At 44.8% G+C, this 20531-nt stretch overlaps 1 protein-coding gene across 7 annotated transcripts in view; it reads right to left on the reverse strand.

Moving 5' to 3' along the window:
- The window catches only part of MAD1L1 (mitotic arrest deficient 1 like 1), a 472925-nt gene that overhangs the window by 166228 nt on the left and 286166 nt on the right, over window positions 1-20531 (reverse strand). For all 7 annotated transcript variants that reach the window (XM_053555531.1, XM_053555533.1, XM_053555530.1 and 4 more), the window contains one exon: window positions 12507-12595. In XM_053555531.1, coding sequence (XP_053411506.1) covers window positions 12507-12595 — 89 coding nt within the window. The remainder of the gene's footprint in view (window positions 1-12506; window positions 12596-20531) is intronic.

A 20531-nucleotide genomic window follows, 5' to 3' on the forward strand; every position in this document is an offset into this window, starting at 1 on the left:
AATAAAAGACAACATGTAAATCTTAAAACCGTGGTATAACCATACAATGAAATATTACCTAGCAATTAAAAAGCAGATCACCCAGGACAGAAGACCACAGGAAACAGAGGTCTTGAACACACTATAAACCAATTAGATCCACAGGGCATGTATACAACACCAGACTACACATTCCTCTCTAGTGTACATGGAATATTCTCCAGAACAGACTGCAGATTAAACTACAAAAAAAGTCTTAATAAGTTAAACTTATTAATTTAATGGAATGAAGTTAGAAATCAGTAACAGAAAGAAATTAGAAAATTCACATACACGTGGAAAGTAAATAATACACTCTTAAATAACCAATGAGTAAAAAAAGAAATTACAAAGAGAATGTAGATATATGGAGAAAAATAAAGAGGGAAACTTATACCTGTAAACGTCTACAGGTAAATAAATGTAAATTAAAAGGAAAGATCCAAATCAATAACCCAGCTGTACACCCGCAACTAGAAAAAGAGAAAATTAAACTCAAAGCTACCAGATGAAGGGAATACAAAGATTAGAGCAGAGATAAGTTAGAGAGAAAAATGTAAAAACAACAGAGAATATCAACAAAACTAAAAGTTGGTTATTTGAAAGAAAAACAAAATTGTCAAATCATTACTTACAGTGACTAAAAAAAAAACTCAAGTTATAAAATTCAGAAATGAAAGAGGATATATTACTGATTTGACAAATAAAAAGGATTATGAGAGAATACTATGAACTGTGCATAAAAATTGCATAATAGATGAAATAAGCTTCTACATATACACAAACTACAAAAACTGACTCAAGAAGAAAAACAGAAAATCTAAACAGACCTATGATAAATAAGACAGTATAATTGAAAAACTCCCAACAATGCTGGGTGTAATGGCTCACGCCTGTTATCCTAACACTCTGGGAGGCCGAGGCAGATGGATTGCCTGAGCTCACAGATTTGAAACCAGCCTGGGCCCAAGCGAGACCCCATCTCTAAAAATAGCCAGCTGCTGTTGTGGGCGCCTATAGTCCCAGCTACTCAGGAGGCTGAAGCAAGAGAATCACTTGAGCCCAAGAATTTGAGGTTGCTATGAGCTATGACGCCACAGCACTCTACCAGGGGCAACAAAGTGAGACTGTCTCAAAAGAAAAAACCTCCCAACAAAGAAGAGAAGTCCATCAGATGATTTCACTGGCGAATTCTAACAAACATTTAAAGGAAAATAAACATCTGACCTTCCCCAACTCTTCCAAAAAGTTGAGAAGGAAATACTTCCTAATTCATTGTAGGGGACCAATATTATATGCTGATGATTGGGAAGCCAAAGAAACAAGATAACTAGAGACCAATAATTATAAATATGAAAATTCTCACCAAAATACTAACAAACTGAACCCAACCCCTTATTAAAAGGATTACACACTGTGACCAAGGGGGATTTATATCCAAAATACAAGGTTGTTTCAACATATGAAAATTAATCAATGTAATACACCATGCTAATAGAATGAAGGCAAACAATCCATATGATCATCTCCACTGAGGCAGAAAAAGCCATTTTATGAAAAACACACTTAACAAACTAGGAATAGAAAGGAATTCACTAAACATAATAAACGGCATCTTTTGAAAAAAGATATCCACCAAAATTCAGGCTGCTTAAGCCAGAAATAATTTGAAAAAGGTATACTGGAAGCCCAAGGTGAGGACCCACAGGGAAGAAACACCAACACACATGGGTGAATTCCAAAGTCTGTTACAAGTTGGAAGGGAATCAGTTCCATTGGGTTCAACTTTGACAAAACGACTAGTTGATTTTGGCAGCAAAGAATGCAGGTGGCACTTCACATAACCTGCTCACACTCAAGAACAATTCATGACCTGGAACCAGACATAATGCTAAAATCAACCACAGGCACAACTGAAATAGATCCAGGAATAGGGACCACATTAAGCAACAAGGGATGTTTGGCTGTGTTGCTATCTAGACTTAACAGTTGGGGACAGCACTGCTGCCTTGCATAACCCAGTTGGACCAAGCCCCATTGCATTTTCCTATCTCCCTCATCGGCTCTTTCTGCCTATAAAGGCTCCCATCTCCTAGCCCAGGGAAGTAGATTTGAGCATTGCCTCCTGTCTCCTTGCTAGTTGACTCACAATAAAGATTATCCTTTTCTCAGAAGCTGGTGCCACAGTGTTGGCTACTACATGAGTCAGGCAAGCCTACTTCTTAGTAACACAGCAGCGTTTCCATTTTCATTGGTGGGTAAAATACAGAGGTTGCAATCACTGGCTTCAGATAACACTATACAGGATAAAATGTTCTACATGCAAGACACTCAGTAAGAGTGCATGATTCAGAAATAAATCAGCAAAATTTCATGATTCAGAAACAAATCAGTGTCCTTTTTAGTTACACATTACTCAGTACATCAATAGTCTGAGGAACTCAAACTAAGATGTGAGGGACTCAAAATAAGATAGTTTACATAGGAACAGGATGTAGCCCAGGAATCTTAAGACCTTCCCCAGGCAGTTCAGGTGGAATCCTGTCAAATATGACCAGAAGTTATCAAACCCACACAGCTGATGTCAATCTCAATGGTGAAAGATTGAAAGTTTCCTCCCTAAGATCAGGAATAATCCAAGAAGGCTTTCATGATTTCCATTCAACCTAGCCAGACCAATTAGCCAAGAAAAAGGAAAAAAGACATAAAAATTAAAAAAAAAAACCCGATTTACAGATGCTACAATAAAGAAAACCCCAAAGGATCTGCAAAAAGCCTGTTACAGTCAATAAACAAATTTGGCAACGTCCCCAGATGTAAAATCCCATGCAAAAATCAGTTATATTTCTATATATTTAAGCAATTAACAATCTGAAAAGGAAAATAAGAAAACAATTCCACTTATAATAGCATCAAAAAGAACAAAATACTTAGGAATAAATTTACCTAAGGAAGTGTAAGATTTGTACCCTAAAATCTGCCAAATACTCCTAAAAGAAATAAAAGAAAACCTAAATAAACATGAAGACATCCATGTTAAAAGATAGGAAAATGTAATATTGTCCAGACATCAAAGGAGTCAAAATCTCGAAAAAGAACAACAAAGTTAGGAGATTCATTATTTCCTGATCTCAAAATTCAAAATTTACTACAAAGCTATGATAATCAAAAAGAAATTGAACCTCTTCTCTCTCTCTCTCCCCAGGATCATACTCTATGGCTCAGGCTGGAATGCAGTGGTGTGATCAGAGCTCACTGTAGTCTTGAACTCCAGGGCTCAAGCCATCCTCTTATCTCAGCCTTCCAAGTAGCTGGGATCATAAGCGCGCGCCACTACACCTGACTACATCTTCACTTTTTGTTGCCCAGCCTGGTCTTTAACTCCTGGTCTCAAGCAATGCTCCTGCCTTAGTTGCTGAGTAGCTGGGATTACAAGTGGAAGCCACTGCACCTGGCTAGGAATCGACTCTTACACACATAACAATTTAGATCAATCTCAAAGACATCATGCTGAATGAAAGAATCCAGTCTCAAAAGATTATATATTTTAGGATTTGATTTACAGAACATTCTTGGGGGGTAAAAAAAACAACAACAGAGATGGAGAACAGATCAGTGGCTGCCAACAGGTGCCAAGTATGTGGGTGGGAGAGTATATTTGGAGAGCATGGGAGATTGAAGTGATGAAACTATTCTGTACCCCGATTATGAGGTGATTAAAATTCACAGAACTCACCCCATTAAAAAAAAATACAATTTTACTATATGATAATTTAAAAGATAAAAAGTAGTAAGTCCCACAGGATATGTCCTATACCTTATTGTGGTGGTGATCACACGCTACAAATACATTTGTCAAAACATGACCCTAGCATCTGGTGGGGAGGGGTGGTGGTACTGCGTTTTGTTACTGACATTCTTTAGACCTGCTAGCATGTGGTGACAATAAAGCAGACTTATTTCCTTTAGTTGTTGTTTTGAACTCTGAAGATCATGCATGCTCACAACCTGCTCCTGGATGGAGGCCACTGCTGCCCCACCATTGGCAGTTCTCTCACACAGAGCTATAGGCTTATAATGAATGGGTCCATTCTGTTGTTGCAAACTATACCTCAAATAACTTTCTTTAAAACCCTTTGGATTACTACTAGAATCCAGTATGATAATACAGAGAATGCACATAGTGCAGTATCTGGCCCACAGTAAGCTGCTTTTTATAAAATCGCTACTGCTATTACTATTACCACCAGAGGGAATAACTGTCATCACTTCCAAAAACAAAACGGATCAGATCCCTAGATGCAACTAGATTCCAATAGGCTAGATACAGTCAGTCTTTTGAGACACAAATTCTCTTACAGATAAGTCAAAACATGGCAAACAGTTTATTCACAAGATGTCCATCAGAGTTTGTTCTTAATAGCTGAAACTTGAAACTACTCAAGCTCTAAAAAGGGTTAATCAAGTATATTATGAAACCAACTATACATTGATACTTACAAAAAGACTATAAAAATATAGAAAAGTGTTTTTTAGAATGTAAAGTGGAGAAATAGGATTTAATGGTATGTGTTTCATGTTTTAAAAGATACACATGAGTTGGGGCACAGTGGTGCACGCCCATAGTCTCAGTTGAGTAATGAGTAATGAGATATATAGATATATACCTATATATTTGAGACTTCAGTTAAACATGGTGCGTTAAGTACAATGTCTCTCAAAATCCACCTAAAAAAAAGAACAAAGGTTTTTCTTACTTTGGGGGGGCATATACCTAAAGATAATCAAAGAGGGGACAACATCCAAACACCTTTGGAAGTTGGAAAGCAGACGGATGAACAGCAAATGGCTCCAACAAGTTGAATCCTTGGTCAGCAATGGAAAAGCTGAGAAACTTTTATACCACAAAATCCCTAATATCTCAGGAATGAGCACCAATGGGATTTATTTCTGGAAGCAGAAAGAAGGTAGGGGTAAAACTGGAAGACTGATCGAAGGACTTTGGGAATTTTTATGAATTCACGAGAATTTGTAGAAAATGTACAGGTTGGTTCCACATACTCCTCACCTAACAACAGCATCAAAGCAGACGGACTGGCACTGGCATAGTCCACCGGGATGCCTGATTTCAGCAGCTCATGTGCACTTATTGTATGTCTATTCCCACACAATATGCTATACATGGGAGATTGGTGTGCCCACCACCACCCAGACACACCCGTGCCAGTACTAGAGGGTGTGTTGCCCTTACCACCTTTCTGCAGACACAGGCTCCCCTACTCAGCCTTTGATGGCCACCTATTTTCTGGAAGACGCTGTGTCAAACTGATGTTAATTATTCTTTATTCTCCAGGGAAACCATGACCTGGAGACATCTTTCTTAGAAACATTTTGTAATAATTATAACTTCATTTTCTAATGTTTAGGAGACTATTCTGATAATCTGTTGCATCTTGGCTGAGTTTTGATAGTTAGTGGTTTGGAGGACAATAGATAATGAAATTGTTAAGTGCAAAGCTGTTCATTGACCTCCACGATACCTGCCAGTGGCTCCAGGATCCATGGTGGTGTCCCCTATTTCATTCCTGATACCAATGATTTATGTCTTATGTCTTTTTATATTTGTCAATTTTGCTATAGGTTTATCACTTTATTGTCTTCCTTCAAAAAAAGCAGCCTTTTGTTTCAATACTTCACAATTTTCTGTTTTTTGCTCTTTGCTATTTCCTTCTTTCTGCTTATTCTGGGCTTATTTTGCTCTTCTTTTTTTAAGTTCTTGAGGTTGGAACTTAAATTAGATACCCTTCTCCTCTCACATAAACTTTTAGTGCTAGAAAAGTTCCTTCTCAGCTGTGTCTCACAATTCTGACGTGTATGCTGCCACTGTCTCAGTTGAATTTACTCTTTGAGACTTCCTCTTTGACCCATAGGTAATTTAGAAGTGTTGTTCATTTCCAAATGTTTGGAGATTTCCTGTTGTTTTTCCATTACTGACTTCTAGTTTGAATTCATTATGGTCAGAGAACAGTCTATGAAGTTGAGTCCTTCAAATCTGTTGAGGTTGCTTTTATGACTCAGGATGTGGTCTGTTTTGGTGACTGTTCCAGGTGAACTCAAAAGAGGCATGTGTGCTGTATGTGGTTGGGCAGAGAGCCCTACAGCATTAAGGCCTGTGGGTTGATGGGGACACTCAGTTTCATGTCTTTGCTGTCTCTTGATCTAGTCGTCCTATTGATTGCTGAGAGGGATGAAATACAGTTTTCTACTATAAATATGGATTTGCTATTTCTCCATTCAGTTCTATCCGTTTCTGCATCATGAGCTTTGACATTCTGTGGTCTGGCACCTGTATATCCAGGAGTGCCAGACTCAGGGAGCAGAGTGGAGGTTCTGCTTGTTACTAGAGTGGCCCTGTGGACACTGTCCTGGCAATGTGGAGATAGGTGTGCAAGCTCAGTGCTTCCAGGTCCTGCTAACACCAGGATAGAGAATGATGGACCTTTCTCTTTGCCTCAGTGCTGTGGCAGGGAGAGGGGAAGCTTTCAGCGGGGCTTGTGAACTAGGGTCACAGGAGTGGTGGGGTGAGAAGACCCCATTCCACAGTGCCTCTCTAACACTAGGTGTGGTGGAAGCTTAGCTTCCACTCTCAACCAGTCTTGACAGCATAGTGTGCTAGTTGCTTCTGGAGGCTGGGCCAGGGGTGAGCTCCCTGCTCTGCCCAGCTGATGCTGTGGGGAGGGATGGGCAAACTGCTGCTTGCTTCTTCTATGGGTGAAGGGTAGGAATCTGTCAACTGAGTATCTTTGCAAACTACTAGAGAGAAAACAGAAGCTCTCTGGCCCTGAGGGCAGAGTCACCCACTGCAAAAGAGGAACTCAAAGGAGACTGAGGATCTCATGGTGGTGCTGAGCAGCCAGCACCCAGAGCTGGCAGAACAGGCCCAGGCCCTACAGACCTCAGTTTTCTCCAAAGGTATACCAGGCCAGAAGAAAAGGCCAGAAGACAATGATCTGAAGGCTTCCCAGGGAACTAGCCTTGCCAGATCCCGAACCTTTGAGGAAATTCTCCAGAAGTAAACAATAAGCAAGGCCTAGAACACCAAGCTGACAGGAAAAAGGCAACTTAGAAGGAACAGATTATATGGGGAGAAGAAAACTTCAAAAAGTACCATATTAACATCAAAGGAACAGTGAACATACTGTATTCATAAAACATTGATGGGATGTTTTGTATATAAAAGAATATTCAGAGAACAAAAAAACATCCCAGTCTCAGGCAACTACAGCAGAATAAAGTTAAGAACAGGTTGATAATTTGAGAAAATATCATAGAAAGTAGAATAAAGAAGAAAAATAGGATCAGAAAGATTAAAAAAAAGAAAGAGAGAACTATTCAGGAAACCTAACATCCAAGTAATAGCAATTTCAGAAAAAAGAAAGAGAAAATAAAAGAGAAGAAATAATCACTGAACAACAAAGTGAAGACAGCTTTCAGGAACCTAAGGAGAAGCCCTGAGCCCCCAGCACAGCACATGAGGCATACCTAGGCCAAGTGTGTCTTGGTGGAGGAATAAGTTTCTTCAGACTCTTACAGAGGAACACAGGTCACCTGAATAACTCTACTCCACCTCCCATGGCAGTAAGGGGATCTGATCTGCTATACACTCTTGGAGCCAGATGGGGACACACCATGGTCAAGGGCGGTGGCAGCTTGGGAAGTACCCATTGTACACAGCACACTCATACCCAGGCATGGGGCTTACTGACCTTCCCAACAGAGCCCTGCCAACCATGGTCTCCCTGATTTAGCCTCCACAGAGTCTTTAGAGGGTACTGGGGGGGCGGGCGGGAGTATGAGGCCACAGAGGCTCCTAAGTTTTGCCCTGTAATTTTCAGTACCTGCCTTGGTAGCTCATGGCCTAATACCCACAGGGCTATGCCCTCTCAAATGGGAGCCCCCATCTTCCAAGTGCAATCAGCTGCTCAGGCCCACTGACCTGCTCCTGACAGAAGGCTGCACATGGTGGAGGGGAAGATAGCTGGGTTAAAATAGGACAAGACAAATGTTAGCCCACTCCTCCCCAAGGCCAAAAGTCCATGGCAATCTGGGCTGGGCTCTCAGCAATCAACCAGCCACCTGGGCACTCCCAGGCAGGAACTGTCTTCTTGATCACATATATACAGGGTCATGAGTAGATTTATAATATTTTAGTAGAAATTTGTTCAGTGAAAAATAATTTGTTTTAAAGAACATTAAGAACATAACACAGGCGTGGGTATCCAGTCCCTGGAGTGTGGGTGGAGGTCACAGGGCATCTGCACCATACCCCAAGGAGTAAGGACCCTGTGTATATGTAAGGAGTCACCAAACCATCCCCTGAAGTGGGATGACATTCCCAGTGCCCCCAACACCAAGGTATCACTCAGACCCCAGAACTGTGGCTCCCACAGGGGCCAGCACTCATAGGACCCAGAAGGCTGCGTAGCGGGAAACGAGGGGGCTCCCAGGAGTGTGACTAACAGGCATTGGCACAGAAACTTGAGTCTCTAGAATCACTAAATCTCTACCAGTTGCTAAATCCAGACAACATTTAGGATTTGCCAGAGCTGCTATTTGACAGCAGAAAAGCGCAAGCTCAGATTTGTTCCAGTTGAAAGGGCTCTTCAGCTGTTGCCTCTTAAATCTTCACCAATGCTCTTCCCTGGATTTCTGTGTTGAAAAACGATGCAATGTGACACTTATAATTGATATATAACAAATATATATCTGCCTACATTTTTATATGCAACAAATATATCTATGTAAAAAATACATCTGTGTGCGGGTAAGTACATGTGTATGTGTGTGTATGCACATGCATGGGAACCATCCCTGGTTCCTATAAGCACCCTGGCTACAAGATGACTATGAGGGGCAGGCTGGCCATGGGGCGGAGGTCAGGGGGGGGAGAGAGAAGAAAAAGAAGAGTTTAAAAGAAGGAGGTGTCATCCCTCCCTTGTGTTCTCCCCGCCCTCTGATGGCTGCAAGGCGAGGAAAAGGTGCTATGAGACTGCTGGCCCTGACTTCACAGCACCTGCTCCAGGTGGGCAGGGGTCTGACTGCTGTTCAGGGATAGCTGTCCTCAGGGGAGGGGTCTGCAGCTTGCTGAGCCCCTCTGTCTCACTAGCCAGAGGGCCAGTGGATTTCCAAGCAAAGAGTATTACCATCAGGCCTGCCCCCCAGGACAATGAGGTACAGAACCCCAATGACACAGCCCTATGAACACTTAATGTGTGTCTGCTTAAGCCCACTATGGGCTGGAGGCACAGCAGAGAAGCTCCAGAAGGCAGGAGACATGAAGTCCAGAGACATGGCCATGTTGGAGAAGAGCCAGGCCTTAGGGGACAAATGATGGACCCAAACTGAGGCAGCCCAGGCCATGCCTAGCCAAGTTGGGGTTTGCCTGCAGGCTTGGTCTGGCCTGAGCACCCCTGTCCCCCCAAGAAGCTAAGGAGTCCACATGGGCTGAATGAATCCCCATTTTCCACCCCAAAGTCCTAATTGCATCCCTTACAAAAAGCCAGGTCATCTGGCTCTGTGTCAGTGCACCTTCCATGGCCTCACCCAGGGCCCCCAGCAGACTCAGCAGCTCCCGAACCCTGACCATGCTCTGCTGCTTGAGCTAAAGGGAGATCCCATGTGGGGCCTGGCAGGGTGGACAGCCAAGCACAGTCATGCCCAATGTCAGCCCCAGCTCTTAGCTCTTAGCTCCACCTTACAAGGTGGAGGACTTAAGGGCTGAGGATGACCTGCTGCCCCCCTTCCCCCCCCAGCAAAGCCTTCTAAACAAGCGCTGACCTGATTTCTATTAATTAGCCACAAAGGCTCTTCTTTCTACAGCTGCATTCTCTAAACAACATGGTGGGGATGAGATGCTTTGATCATGATATAAAAGATATTGATGATAAAGGCCTTTTTTAAATTGTAAAAATAAATAAATCTAAAGCGTGCCAGCCCACACAAATCTGACACATGACTGGCCTTGCTACCATCAGTGGCAGATAAGACTCTAGGTATCGAAAGCCCTGGCAGAAACAATGCCTGACTCTGTGAGGACAGCTGAGAAGCATGCTGCTGGGCCCTATAGATGGGGGTGGTGCAGGTGGATGGAGACCCAGAAGCAGCCAGTCATCAGCATCCTCAGCTGACACCCTGACACCTGGGGGCCGCACCTACTGACTGCCCAAATTTCACCACCTTACTCCACTGCCACACAACTCCCATAAGGCCATACAACTCCCACGGTATCCAGGACCACACAGTTGGGTACCAACCACACCTGCCTGCCAGCCCATCAAAATGCTCCACCACACAGGGCCTCCTCCCCATGCTTACCACACCCTTGGATGCCTTCTCAGGGATGGCAGTGTACAGCCCCTTCCTGGGCCCTCCCTGTTCTGGCAGCAGACACACATTGGAGGCTGTCTGCCCCTTCTCCCAGCCTTGGCCTGGCAACTCTGCCCCACCTGGACAGCTGTTTGCTGCTCCTCAGAGCCCACTCACATGCTGCCTGCTTGCGAGGCCTACAGCTCTCCCTCTGTGCTGTGAGCATCTTTATCCTGGAACTGGGGTGGCTTCCCCATGCTGGGGTGTGTGCGGGAGGGTTCATTCATCTCTGCATGGCTACAGCTAACCTCAGCTCACAGGTGGCAATCTCATAGCAAATGGCTTGATTAGAACTTGGCTAGGGGACAGATACTCACCCCTCCCAAGGTCCTCTTCCCTCTGCTCAATCTGGCAGCCAGTGAGGCTAAAGCTGCAAATCTGACCATGTGCTCCTCAACCCCACAATCTCGCACAGATCATAAGAAAATGACTAAAACCCTCCCAGTGACCCATGCCTATTCTCCAGCTGCCATGCCATTCTGTCCCTTTGACGGCACGGCCCATCCTCCCACACTCACCCTTTCACACAGCTCCCAGCCCCACCTAATTAACCAGTCTTCGCACAGATGCACTTCCTGGGAGAGCCTCTCCTTATGCCCAATGCCACCCACTCCTGTGGGCTCTGCTATGCACCTCTCAGCCTGTAATTATACAGCCATGATCCTACAGTCCCCATCACACAGTGAATGAATGAAGGCAGAAAACATGTGTCTGTGCTCACCACTCTGCAGCCTCAGTGCTCGACCCTGGGCGTGCCCCTAGCATGCAGCATCTGCACTGAACTACTGAACAAAAGCAAAACAAACACCTCAGAATCTGGTAGGCCCCTCAAAACGCTATTTCTAATGTCACAGTTCATGCATAAGAAACACTTTGGGGAAAACCTCAAAGCTAGAAGAGACCAGAGCTGCCATCTGCCAGACAACTGCTGAGTGAGGGCCAGATTAAGGGGTCAGGTACCCGGTCTTGCTTTGCTCCTACATCCCTGCAGAGTCCGGGCTGCCTGGCCTTGATTGATGGGAGGTAAGTCTAACATAGCCAAAGCCACTTCAGCAACAGGGCCAGGGCTTGGCCTGGTCTGCCAGGACTAAAACCTGTTCTCTAAGCTGCTGCATGGCCCAGGAGGGCTACTCTCCTTCCACCTTTGTAGGTCGAAGGGTCCATCCTACAGTCCCCATCACATGGTGAATGTGGAGCTGCCTGGGCTCACACAGCCCATCTCCTCTGAACCACAAGGAGAAACTCTAGACACCCAATGCCTGGCCTGTCGCAGATGCTCAGGGCAGAGATGGCTACTGCACTGAAGCCCCTGGAGCCACATGCTGCCCTGCCACACCTGGTCTGCATCTACAGCCACCACTTCCACGAGAGGTTCCAGTAGGACATGGATGAACTGCCAATAGCCACTTCCAACCACAAGCTGAAATGGCAGGGCTAACCTGGCAAGGAGGGTGAGCCAGGAGCTCTGCTCACAGCTTCACCAGACGTCTCCTATTTATGCCACTTGATGTGTCTCCATGGCAAAGGGAAGCATGAAGATCGCCAGGAAAGAGGCTGTCCCTTGGCCCCTCTTACCCAGTGTTGGGTGCTGGGAAGGAACAGAGATGATAGGACATGCTGAGGCAAGGGCAGTGGTGGAGAATAGCAGCTTGCCTCATGGCATGGACTGATGGCTCCACTAGCAGTCTGGCCTGGCCACTGCCTTTGTGAGTGACTGTCTTCTGAACACACTTGCTGTGACCCTCCCAACCATCATGGCCACAGACCCTCTGCCACCTCTACCCTGTGTCACTGCTTTGCTGGCAATGAAGGCAAGTCCCACCAGGCAGCCCTGGGACAGGAGCTCTGCACTTTCCTACATGCTGGGAACAAGGATCTCTGCACAAAGAAACTTAAGTGGATGAAATGTGATTTAAAACACCTTCCAGGAAGGCAATGTTGGAAGAGATTCCAACAGGCTCCAGCTGTTAACGAAGTGTGAAAGGGAGCAAAAGGTGCCAAGGCTACAGGTCCAGAGTGGGGTAGGAGGTCTGTGTGTACCCTCACCCCACCTTGGGACATACCTGAGCGAGTCTACCTCCTCTCTGGAGAATAGGAAACTCTGCTCAGCAGAGCTCGACTGGGATTGCAGCATCTTCAGCTCCATCTCCAGCTACAAGGAAACAGGACAATCAGTCAGCCAGACACAGGGAGCTACAGGCTTCTGAAAACCTTAGCCCAAGCCCTGCCCATGCCCCTTAGGTAGCAACCCTATCCTGGGCTGGAGCAGCCAAGCCACAAAGCATCAGACTTGAGCAAACACAAATCTTCTCTGGTGGCTTCTGTCTCCAAAGCAGCAACAGACTCACATAGTCATTTGGGGGCATCAGCGTCCTTGGAGAAGGGGGACAGACACTGGCAAGAACATACTCTTACTGTATCATTGCTTTAATGGTACAATGTTTTACTTATTTTGCTACTTCAAATTTCTCTATAGATTGGCATGAGGAGCTGATATGGCCCAGGAGAGAATGAAGATCTTTAAATCTGGGTAGGAGAGGCCGAATCAGATGGAACACAGGCCTGAGGAGAAGAGGGTCAAGGACGCACATGGCAGACAGGGCGCTGCCGGCAAAGGGGCTACAAAGACTTGGGCCACACAGACAACAGCCCCAGCTCTGATGCAGCAGATTTGCCCAGAGCAGCCTCTTGGCCTTTCCAGTGTCCCAGGGCCCTTCCCTCCACCCTGGTACTCTTGAATGCCAACACCATTAAGGCCCACCAGCCACTGCAGGCTTAGGGTCAGTGTCCTTGGACTAGGTTCTGGTTGGCATTGGCCCAGCCCTCAGGTCCTCCCCTCATGGCCACTGAGCTCATAAGCCCTGTTCACTGGCCAGAAGACAAAAGATTAGCGAATTCACAGGGGCCACGAGGAGCAACCCTAGCATCACCATGTTCTCTCTGCCACTTGCTGTTTTTGCAACCTCAGGGATGTGACATCACCTCTCTGATCCTGGGATTCCACTTCCAAAACGGCGGCAAATGAAGTTACTAAGTACAAATACCCTGTGGGGAGGCGTCTGCAGACCCACACCATAGACTTCCTGCTCCACTGAAGGCCCCAGCCTGCCCTGCTTCTTCCTCTCCATCACCTGAGCAGCCTCCAGAGCTTGCTGCCCCTCTCCCCCACCTTGTCCTAATATGGAGCTTTTGGGCACAAGATGCTTATCTCCTCCTCAACTCCTGTCCCAGGATGAGCAGGAAGTCACTGCAGCTCTGGGACCTGAAGTGGGATAGGAAGCAAGCAGAGAAGTTGCACCCTTAGGGACAGCTTCCAAGAAGCTTCCAGCCTAGTATGGTTCAAACATTCCCTGCTCCAGATGTCTCCCCCACAAAGCCTTCAACTTTCCACATGTGAAGGTAGCTCCTCCCTCAGGCCCCTTTCATGTCCTGTCCTGGACTGTGAGGCTGCTACAGGCTGGACTGGATAGAACTTTGCTCCATTCCCTCACTCTGTACAGTGCTGTCGATCGCAAGGGGATGACTTATGGACAGAACCTGGCAGGCTCAGGCAGGTAACCTGCCCGGCCCCTAGCCCAAGTCAGAACTTTGCTCAAACCAGACCCATCTATCCCAGACTCAGCTCATCCCTCACCCAGGGAAGTGGAAGGAGAAGACCTGGGAAGAGGTGTGTAGAGCATGGACACAGAGAAGAGAATAAGTAGCAGGGGGTAGAACAAACCCACGTAGCACCCTCCAAGCATGGCCAGAGAGCACCGGGGCAGCTACACAGCCTCCCAGCAGCCTGAGGAGGAAAGCAGCCCCTCAGGCTGGGGGTTGACAGGGGCCTAAGAGGAGGGTGAATGAAGATACGCTGTGTACAGCATGCACATGGCATCAGCACGTGACCCAGCCTGACTCAAGCCTTCAGGAAATAAGCAAGTCCTTGGCCATGCTGAAACAGTTCAAGGAAGACCCTAACCCACAGGCAGGAGTGCTCAGCTCCGCCACCTTCTGCAGTCTGGACCTGCTGAAACAACTGATACACAGTGCCACACAATCCACGGCTGGGCACTGGCCATGCAAATAGGTTCTGACAGGAGCCTCGGGAGGCTGTGCCCATGAAGTCTGTTGTAGAGCCTATATGATGGAGTCTATATAGTGGCTGGGTGGTCAGAGAGGGGCTGAGGACAGCTTGGGACAGCTGCCAACCTGCTGTTATCCCAGGGTAGACAATGGTGGCTATGGCAAGAACCAGGGGCAAGCCCAGCTCAGCTCTGTTTATTCCCCAATACATATCACAGCCCTCAGGCCCTCTGAGCCCTGCCCTTACAGGGTCTCAGACTGCGCTGGTTAGTGTGTGAGGGTGAGCACCTCAGGCTAGAAAATGGTAGCTCAAGGAGGACAACTGTGTAGGTCCCCACAAGGCCATATCCTCTGAAAGAATCTGGTTTTATCTTGCTATCACTAGCAAGAGAAAGTGTGTACGCCAGATACTCTCCTGGGGTCACCATATTCCCCTGGCCACTCACAACCCTCAGAGTCTGCAAGAAGGACAACGGACCTGTCCAATTTCCCCCACCTTGTCCCACCAGGCCTCCATGAGTCTGCTCTGCCTGCTTTTTCCTTCTCCCACTCAAGAGAATCATGTTTTCTCTGTCCCAGAAGAAAGCCATGTCCTTTGCTGGCCCAGAGGTCCCATCTGAGCTCTAAGGGCACCCAGTAAGTGTCCTCAGGGCACTAACCCTGGGTCTCATCCCTGTGGATTCAAGGATGGTTCATCTCCCATGCTGGGCTGCAGGCCCAAGGGAAAACAGAACCCTCTGCTATTTGCCCCATGTATTGGGTGCCCCAGCCAGAATAGGCACTCGGTACTTTCTCACTCAGCAGAGGCACCACCATGTGAGGGGTAGGTGTATGCCAGAGATGGAGCTACAGGAAGGCAGACCCTCACTTCCACCAGCCTCACGGCTCTGGCTGAAGATGCTTGCCTAGGGTAACCCCTACTGCTGCACAGATTTGGGTTTCTAGGTCCACTCTTACGAATCTCAAATTCCAGTGGTTGTTTTCTGGCTCTCTCACAGATGTTCAGGCACAATGAGCGCCCCCAGAGATCTCCAGGTGAGGAGAGACACAGGAGGTTGGCCCTCCCTGTGTGCAGGCTTCCCAGAAAGGCGCAGCTGCCAAGGGGCAGCATAACAGCAAGAACACAGACTCACCCAGCTGTGGGCATCTGGAGAGAGTACCAGCCATAGGGACATTTAAGAAACAAAAGAAAACCCAAACGCAAACACCATTGAATGGATCTTTTCTCACAAAAGCCACGAACCAAGAATTATCTCAATCAATGCTACCAGATCTAAGAAAGAACAGAACATGCACGTTCATTGGACAAGCCCCTAACAAGCCAATGAGCATATGACAACTTGTAAAGGGGGCTGACCTGTATGGACCAGCAGCCAGGAGCCCAGCTGACACCCAGATAGGCCCAGACGAGAGGATGGCAGGCAGGTCCTGACCGTGCCCTGGAGTGGGCCTGGAGCAGCCCTGGAGTGTGAATGATGCTAGTGGTCTGCATGGAGGACAAAAGATAAGGACAGCAGGCATTGCCTGTGTGGTAGGGCCTGAAACCTGCACCAGATCCCCTTCCCAGGCCTCCCAAGTACCTGAAGCCTGCTATGTCTGCAACTCAACTCCACCAAAAACAAAACAAAACAAAAGAAAACAAAAACTCCTTACAAAGACTGGGATTACATTAGATTTAAGAACTAGCACTGTGGCTGGGTATAGTGGCTTTGCCTGTAATCCTAGGACTCTGGGAGGCTGAGGTGGATGGATCACCTGATCTCAGTTCTAAACCAGCCTGAGCAAAAGCGAGACTCTGTCTCTACTAAATAAAGAAAAACTAGATGGGCGTTGTGGGACACCTGTAGTCCCAGTTACTCAGGAGGCTGAGGCATAGGACATCCTGGCACTTTACCCAAGTCACAGAATGAGACTACGTCTCAAATAAATAAATAAATAAATAAATAAAACTAGCGCCGGGAGAGTCACCATCTGCAGAGGCTGGCTCCTGGGCAAGGATACTGTGTCTTTCCATTTGCACCTCACCTTTTGTGATGTTGGAACACTTATAAAAGTTTCCTTCACATACATTTTGCATGTTGCCTAAAGGTTCTAGTCTTGGGTATTTTATTTTATTACCTTTTCATTGCTGCTATCACTGGGGGTATTTTCTTCTATTATCTAACTTACTTTAGTAAGTTAAACAATTGTTTCCCACCTGTCCTAGGTTCAGGCTGACTGTGGCAGTTTTCAATTGATTCCCTGGGTACCTGATCCTACTAGTCCCCCCTCTTCCAAGACTTAGTCTCTATTTTCATTCCCCATCTGTGATGACCGTATCTCCAGAATGATAGAAAATGGTGCTTGTGATACTGGACATCCTTAGGTTGTCAGTGGCTCCCAGAACTGAATTAAATAGTTCCTTATTTACGGTAGGTCAACTTTGGGTTGAAATAGTTATATTTTATTATATTGAGAAATTACCCATTTTTCACCTTTTATTAAGAGTTTTTAAGCAAGATCGAATGTTGGACTTTGTCAAATGCCCTTTCAGCAACTATGGAAAGGCTAGTCCATAAAGTGAAACCCTAAAATCAAGACAACAGGCTGGTCCTGGAATAAAACCTCCCCCATACAGCACAGCACACTTCCATGTGCTGCTGAAGTTCATTCCCAATGTGTCAACACAGACACTCCCTACATCACCCACCTGGATTTTGCTGAGTTTGTCTGTACTTTGAAGATCTGGTAGAATTTGTGAAGATCAATCAAATTTGTGACAACTTTATTCTATAATTATTGTTCTGCTTAAAATTTCTCTCTTTTGAAGTACTGATAAGATTGTATTTTCCTAAAAATTATTCCCATCATACAGACTTTTAAATTTACTTAAATGAAGTTGTGATATAATTCTTAATTATTTTTATAGAATTCAGGTAGACCTTAATTCTTTTTTTTTTTTGTTTTTTTGTTTTTTTTTTTGTGGTTTTTGGCCGGGGCTGGGTTTGAACCCGCCACCTCCGGCATATGGGACCAGCGCCCTACTCCTTGAGCCACAGGCGCTGCCCGACCTTAATTCTTTTTAGATTTTTTATTTATTTTTGCTTTTATTTACTTTCTTTCACACTGAGGTACATCTTACACACAGTAAAGTGCCAGACTCTCACATGTACTGCCTGGTACACAAGCTGACACCCAAATAAAACCACCACTGAGGTCAAGACAGAATTCTCAGCACTCATGAAAGCTCTCTCATGCCCCTTCTTCCAGTCAAGAATGCCAAGGTAATTAGTATTTATTCTTATTTGGGGTGGCAATGTTTTCTATTAATTTTTTTATTAGAATTGCTAATAATTTATGTTTTATTTCAAATAACAGGCATTTTTGCCTTATTTATTATTTCTACCATTTTTCACTTTCCTATTCTCCTTTGATCTTTACAAATTCCTACCTTTTGTTTTACTATGGTTTATTTTATTTTCAATCTCTGACTTCTTGAGCCAAAGGTTTAATCCATATGTATTCATGCTTTCTTGTTCAATGATATAAATATTTAAACCCTTGAATTTAGATATTTCTCACAGACTCTGATGAGAAGTGTTTTCATTAAAATTATTTTCTAGATTTTCTGCACTTTTGAATTACATTTCTTCTTTGAACCAAGAATTAAGTTTAAGATAGAGTGCTTTGTTCTGTTGTTTTATTTTGTGTTTTTTTTTTTTTTTTTTTGAGACAGAGCCTCAAGCTGTCGCCCTGGGTAAAGTACCATGGCATTACAGCTCACAGCAACCTCCAACTCCTGGGCTCAAGTGATTCTCCTGGCCTCTGCCTCCCAAGTAGCTGGGACTACAGGCACCCACCACAATGCTGGCTATTTTTTGATTACAGCCATCATTGTTGTTTGGCGGGCCCAGGCTGGATTTGAACCTGCCAGCTCAGGTGTATGTGGCTGGTACCTTAGAAGCTTGAGCCATAGGTGCCAAGCCTTTATTTTGTGTTTTAATGTCCAAGTGTTAGAAGCCTTTTCTTGTTTTGGTTTTCTTCTTCTTTTTTTTTTTTTTTTTGGAGAAAGAGTTTCACTATGTCACCCTCAGTAGAGTGCTGTGATATCACAGCTCACAGCAACCTCCAACCCTTGGACTTAAGCGATTCTTTTGCCTCCGCCTCCCAAGTAGCTGGGACTATAGACGCCTCATTTTCTTCCTCATTTAAAATTTTATCACATCACAATCAGAAGTTGTTTAGTTCTACTTACTTGAATATCTAAAGATTCTCTTTATGGGTGGTGCCTGTGGCTCAAGGAGTAGGGCGCCGGCCCCATACGGCAAGGGTGGCAGGTTCAAACCCAGTCCCAGCCCCCCCCCCCAAAAAAAAGAGATTCACTTTATTACCTAATATTTAATTAATCTTTTTGAATTTTTTTATGAACACTTTTTAAAAAGAGTATGTTCTCTAGTTTGAGGGATAAGAGTTTTACAAAGATATATATAAAATACATATTTTATATATTATATATATTTTATTTTTCCATTATTCTTTACCTGATATATCATGGATTAGGAAGTAAAAGAAATTCCCCTACTCTGGTATCTTTGACAATCTCCCTCAAATATCTCTTCATTCTTCCTCTTTTGAATAGCAGTGTCACGCTATTGGGTACTTTGCTACTGAAAATTGCCTATCTTTATTTTCTGTGATGCTTTACAGCTTGAACTCAAACTTAACTACATCAAGATTACAGCTTCTGCTTTCTATGTTTGCAACTACCAGATTGCCTTTGCGTCCTATATTTTCTAACTTTTCTGGCTTTGCTTCGCAACCCAATCAGAAAGTCTTTTCCTTTAAAGAGTTTAGACCATTTATATTTTGATGTATGTTTGTTTTTATTTCTCTTGTTTCATGTGGTTACACATTCTGTTTTATAGCTTTGCAAACTACATCATTCTGTGGCCTTTTTAAACTTGTTTACTTTCTTATATGTAATTCTGTTGATATTTAGAAAAGTTGGTGCATTTTGCCCTGCTTGCTTTTATTAATACAACTCAGCTTAATATTATACCATACCTACATTTTCCTGTTTTAGATAGTACTTATTATATTTTCTATGTTGAAGGCCTGACTAGTTAGTGAAACAGTGTCCTTATTATTGTTCATCTTTATGCAGTCTGTGACTGGACCAGGGATGCCTGGATTACACACTATTCTGGGTATATCTATGAGGATGTTTCTAAGTGAGTCAACATTAGAATAATGGGCTCAGCAGACCACCCCTTCCTGAAGGCACTGTTTAATATCTTGAGCACCAAAACAATAAAAGCAGAGGAAGTGAGGACACCTTTCCTTCTCACCTCACTGCCAGAGTTAGGGCACCTCACTTCTTCCCACACTTGGACCCAGGCTCACACCACCAGCCCCTCTGTGCTCAGGCCTTCAGACATGGACTAAACCACAAAACCAGCTTCTCTAGGCCTCCATGCTCATGTGAGTCAATTCTGCACAATCAATCAATCAATCTCTTGAGATAGACATATGAATAGATAGATCAATCCCACTGATTCTGTTTCTCTAGAGAGCCCTAACACACAGTTAAATATACTTTTACTACTTGATGTTATCTTTGGGTGGTTGTTTTCATCTTCAGCCATTAACAATGAAAAAACCGTTTTTGTGTTTTCTCCCTTATCCTATCTCAACATTTTTTTTTCGTAGAGACAGAGTCTCACTTTATGGCCCTTGGTAGAGTGCTGTGGCGTCACACAGCTCACAGCAACCTCCAATTCCTGGGCTTAGGTGATTCTCTTGCCTCACGAGTAGCTGGGACTACAGGCGGCTGCCACAATGCCTAGCTATTTTTTTGTTGCAGTTTGGTTGGGGCCGGGTTTGAACTCGCCACCCTCGGTATATGGGGCCAGTGCCCTACCCACTGAGTCACAGGTGCCACCTGACATTTTTTTTTTATTGTGGGGATTCATTGATGGTACAAGAAACCAGGTTATACTAATTACATTTGTTAGGTAAAGTCCCTCTTACAATCGTGTCTTGCC

Source organism: Nycticebus coucang, chromosome 12, assembly GCF_027406575.1.
Source record: "Nycticebus coucang isolate mNycCou1 chromosome 12, mNycCou1.pri, whole genome shotgun sequence".
NCBI classification, from domain to species: Eukaryota; Metazoa; Chordata; class Mammalia; order Primates; family Lorisidae; genus Nycticebus; species Nycticebus coucang.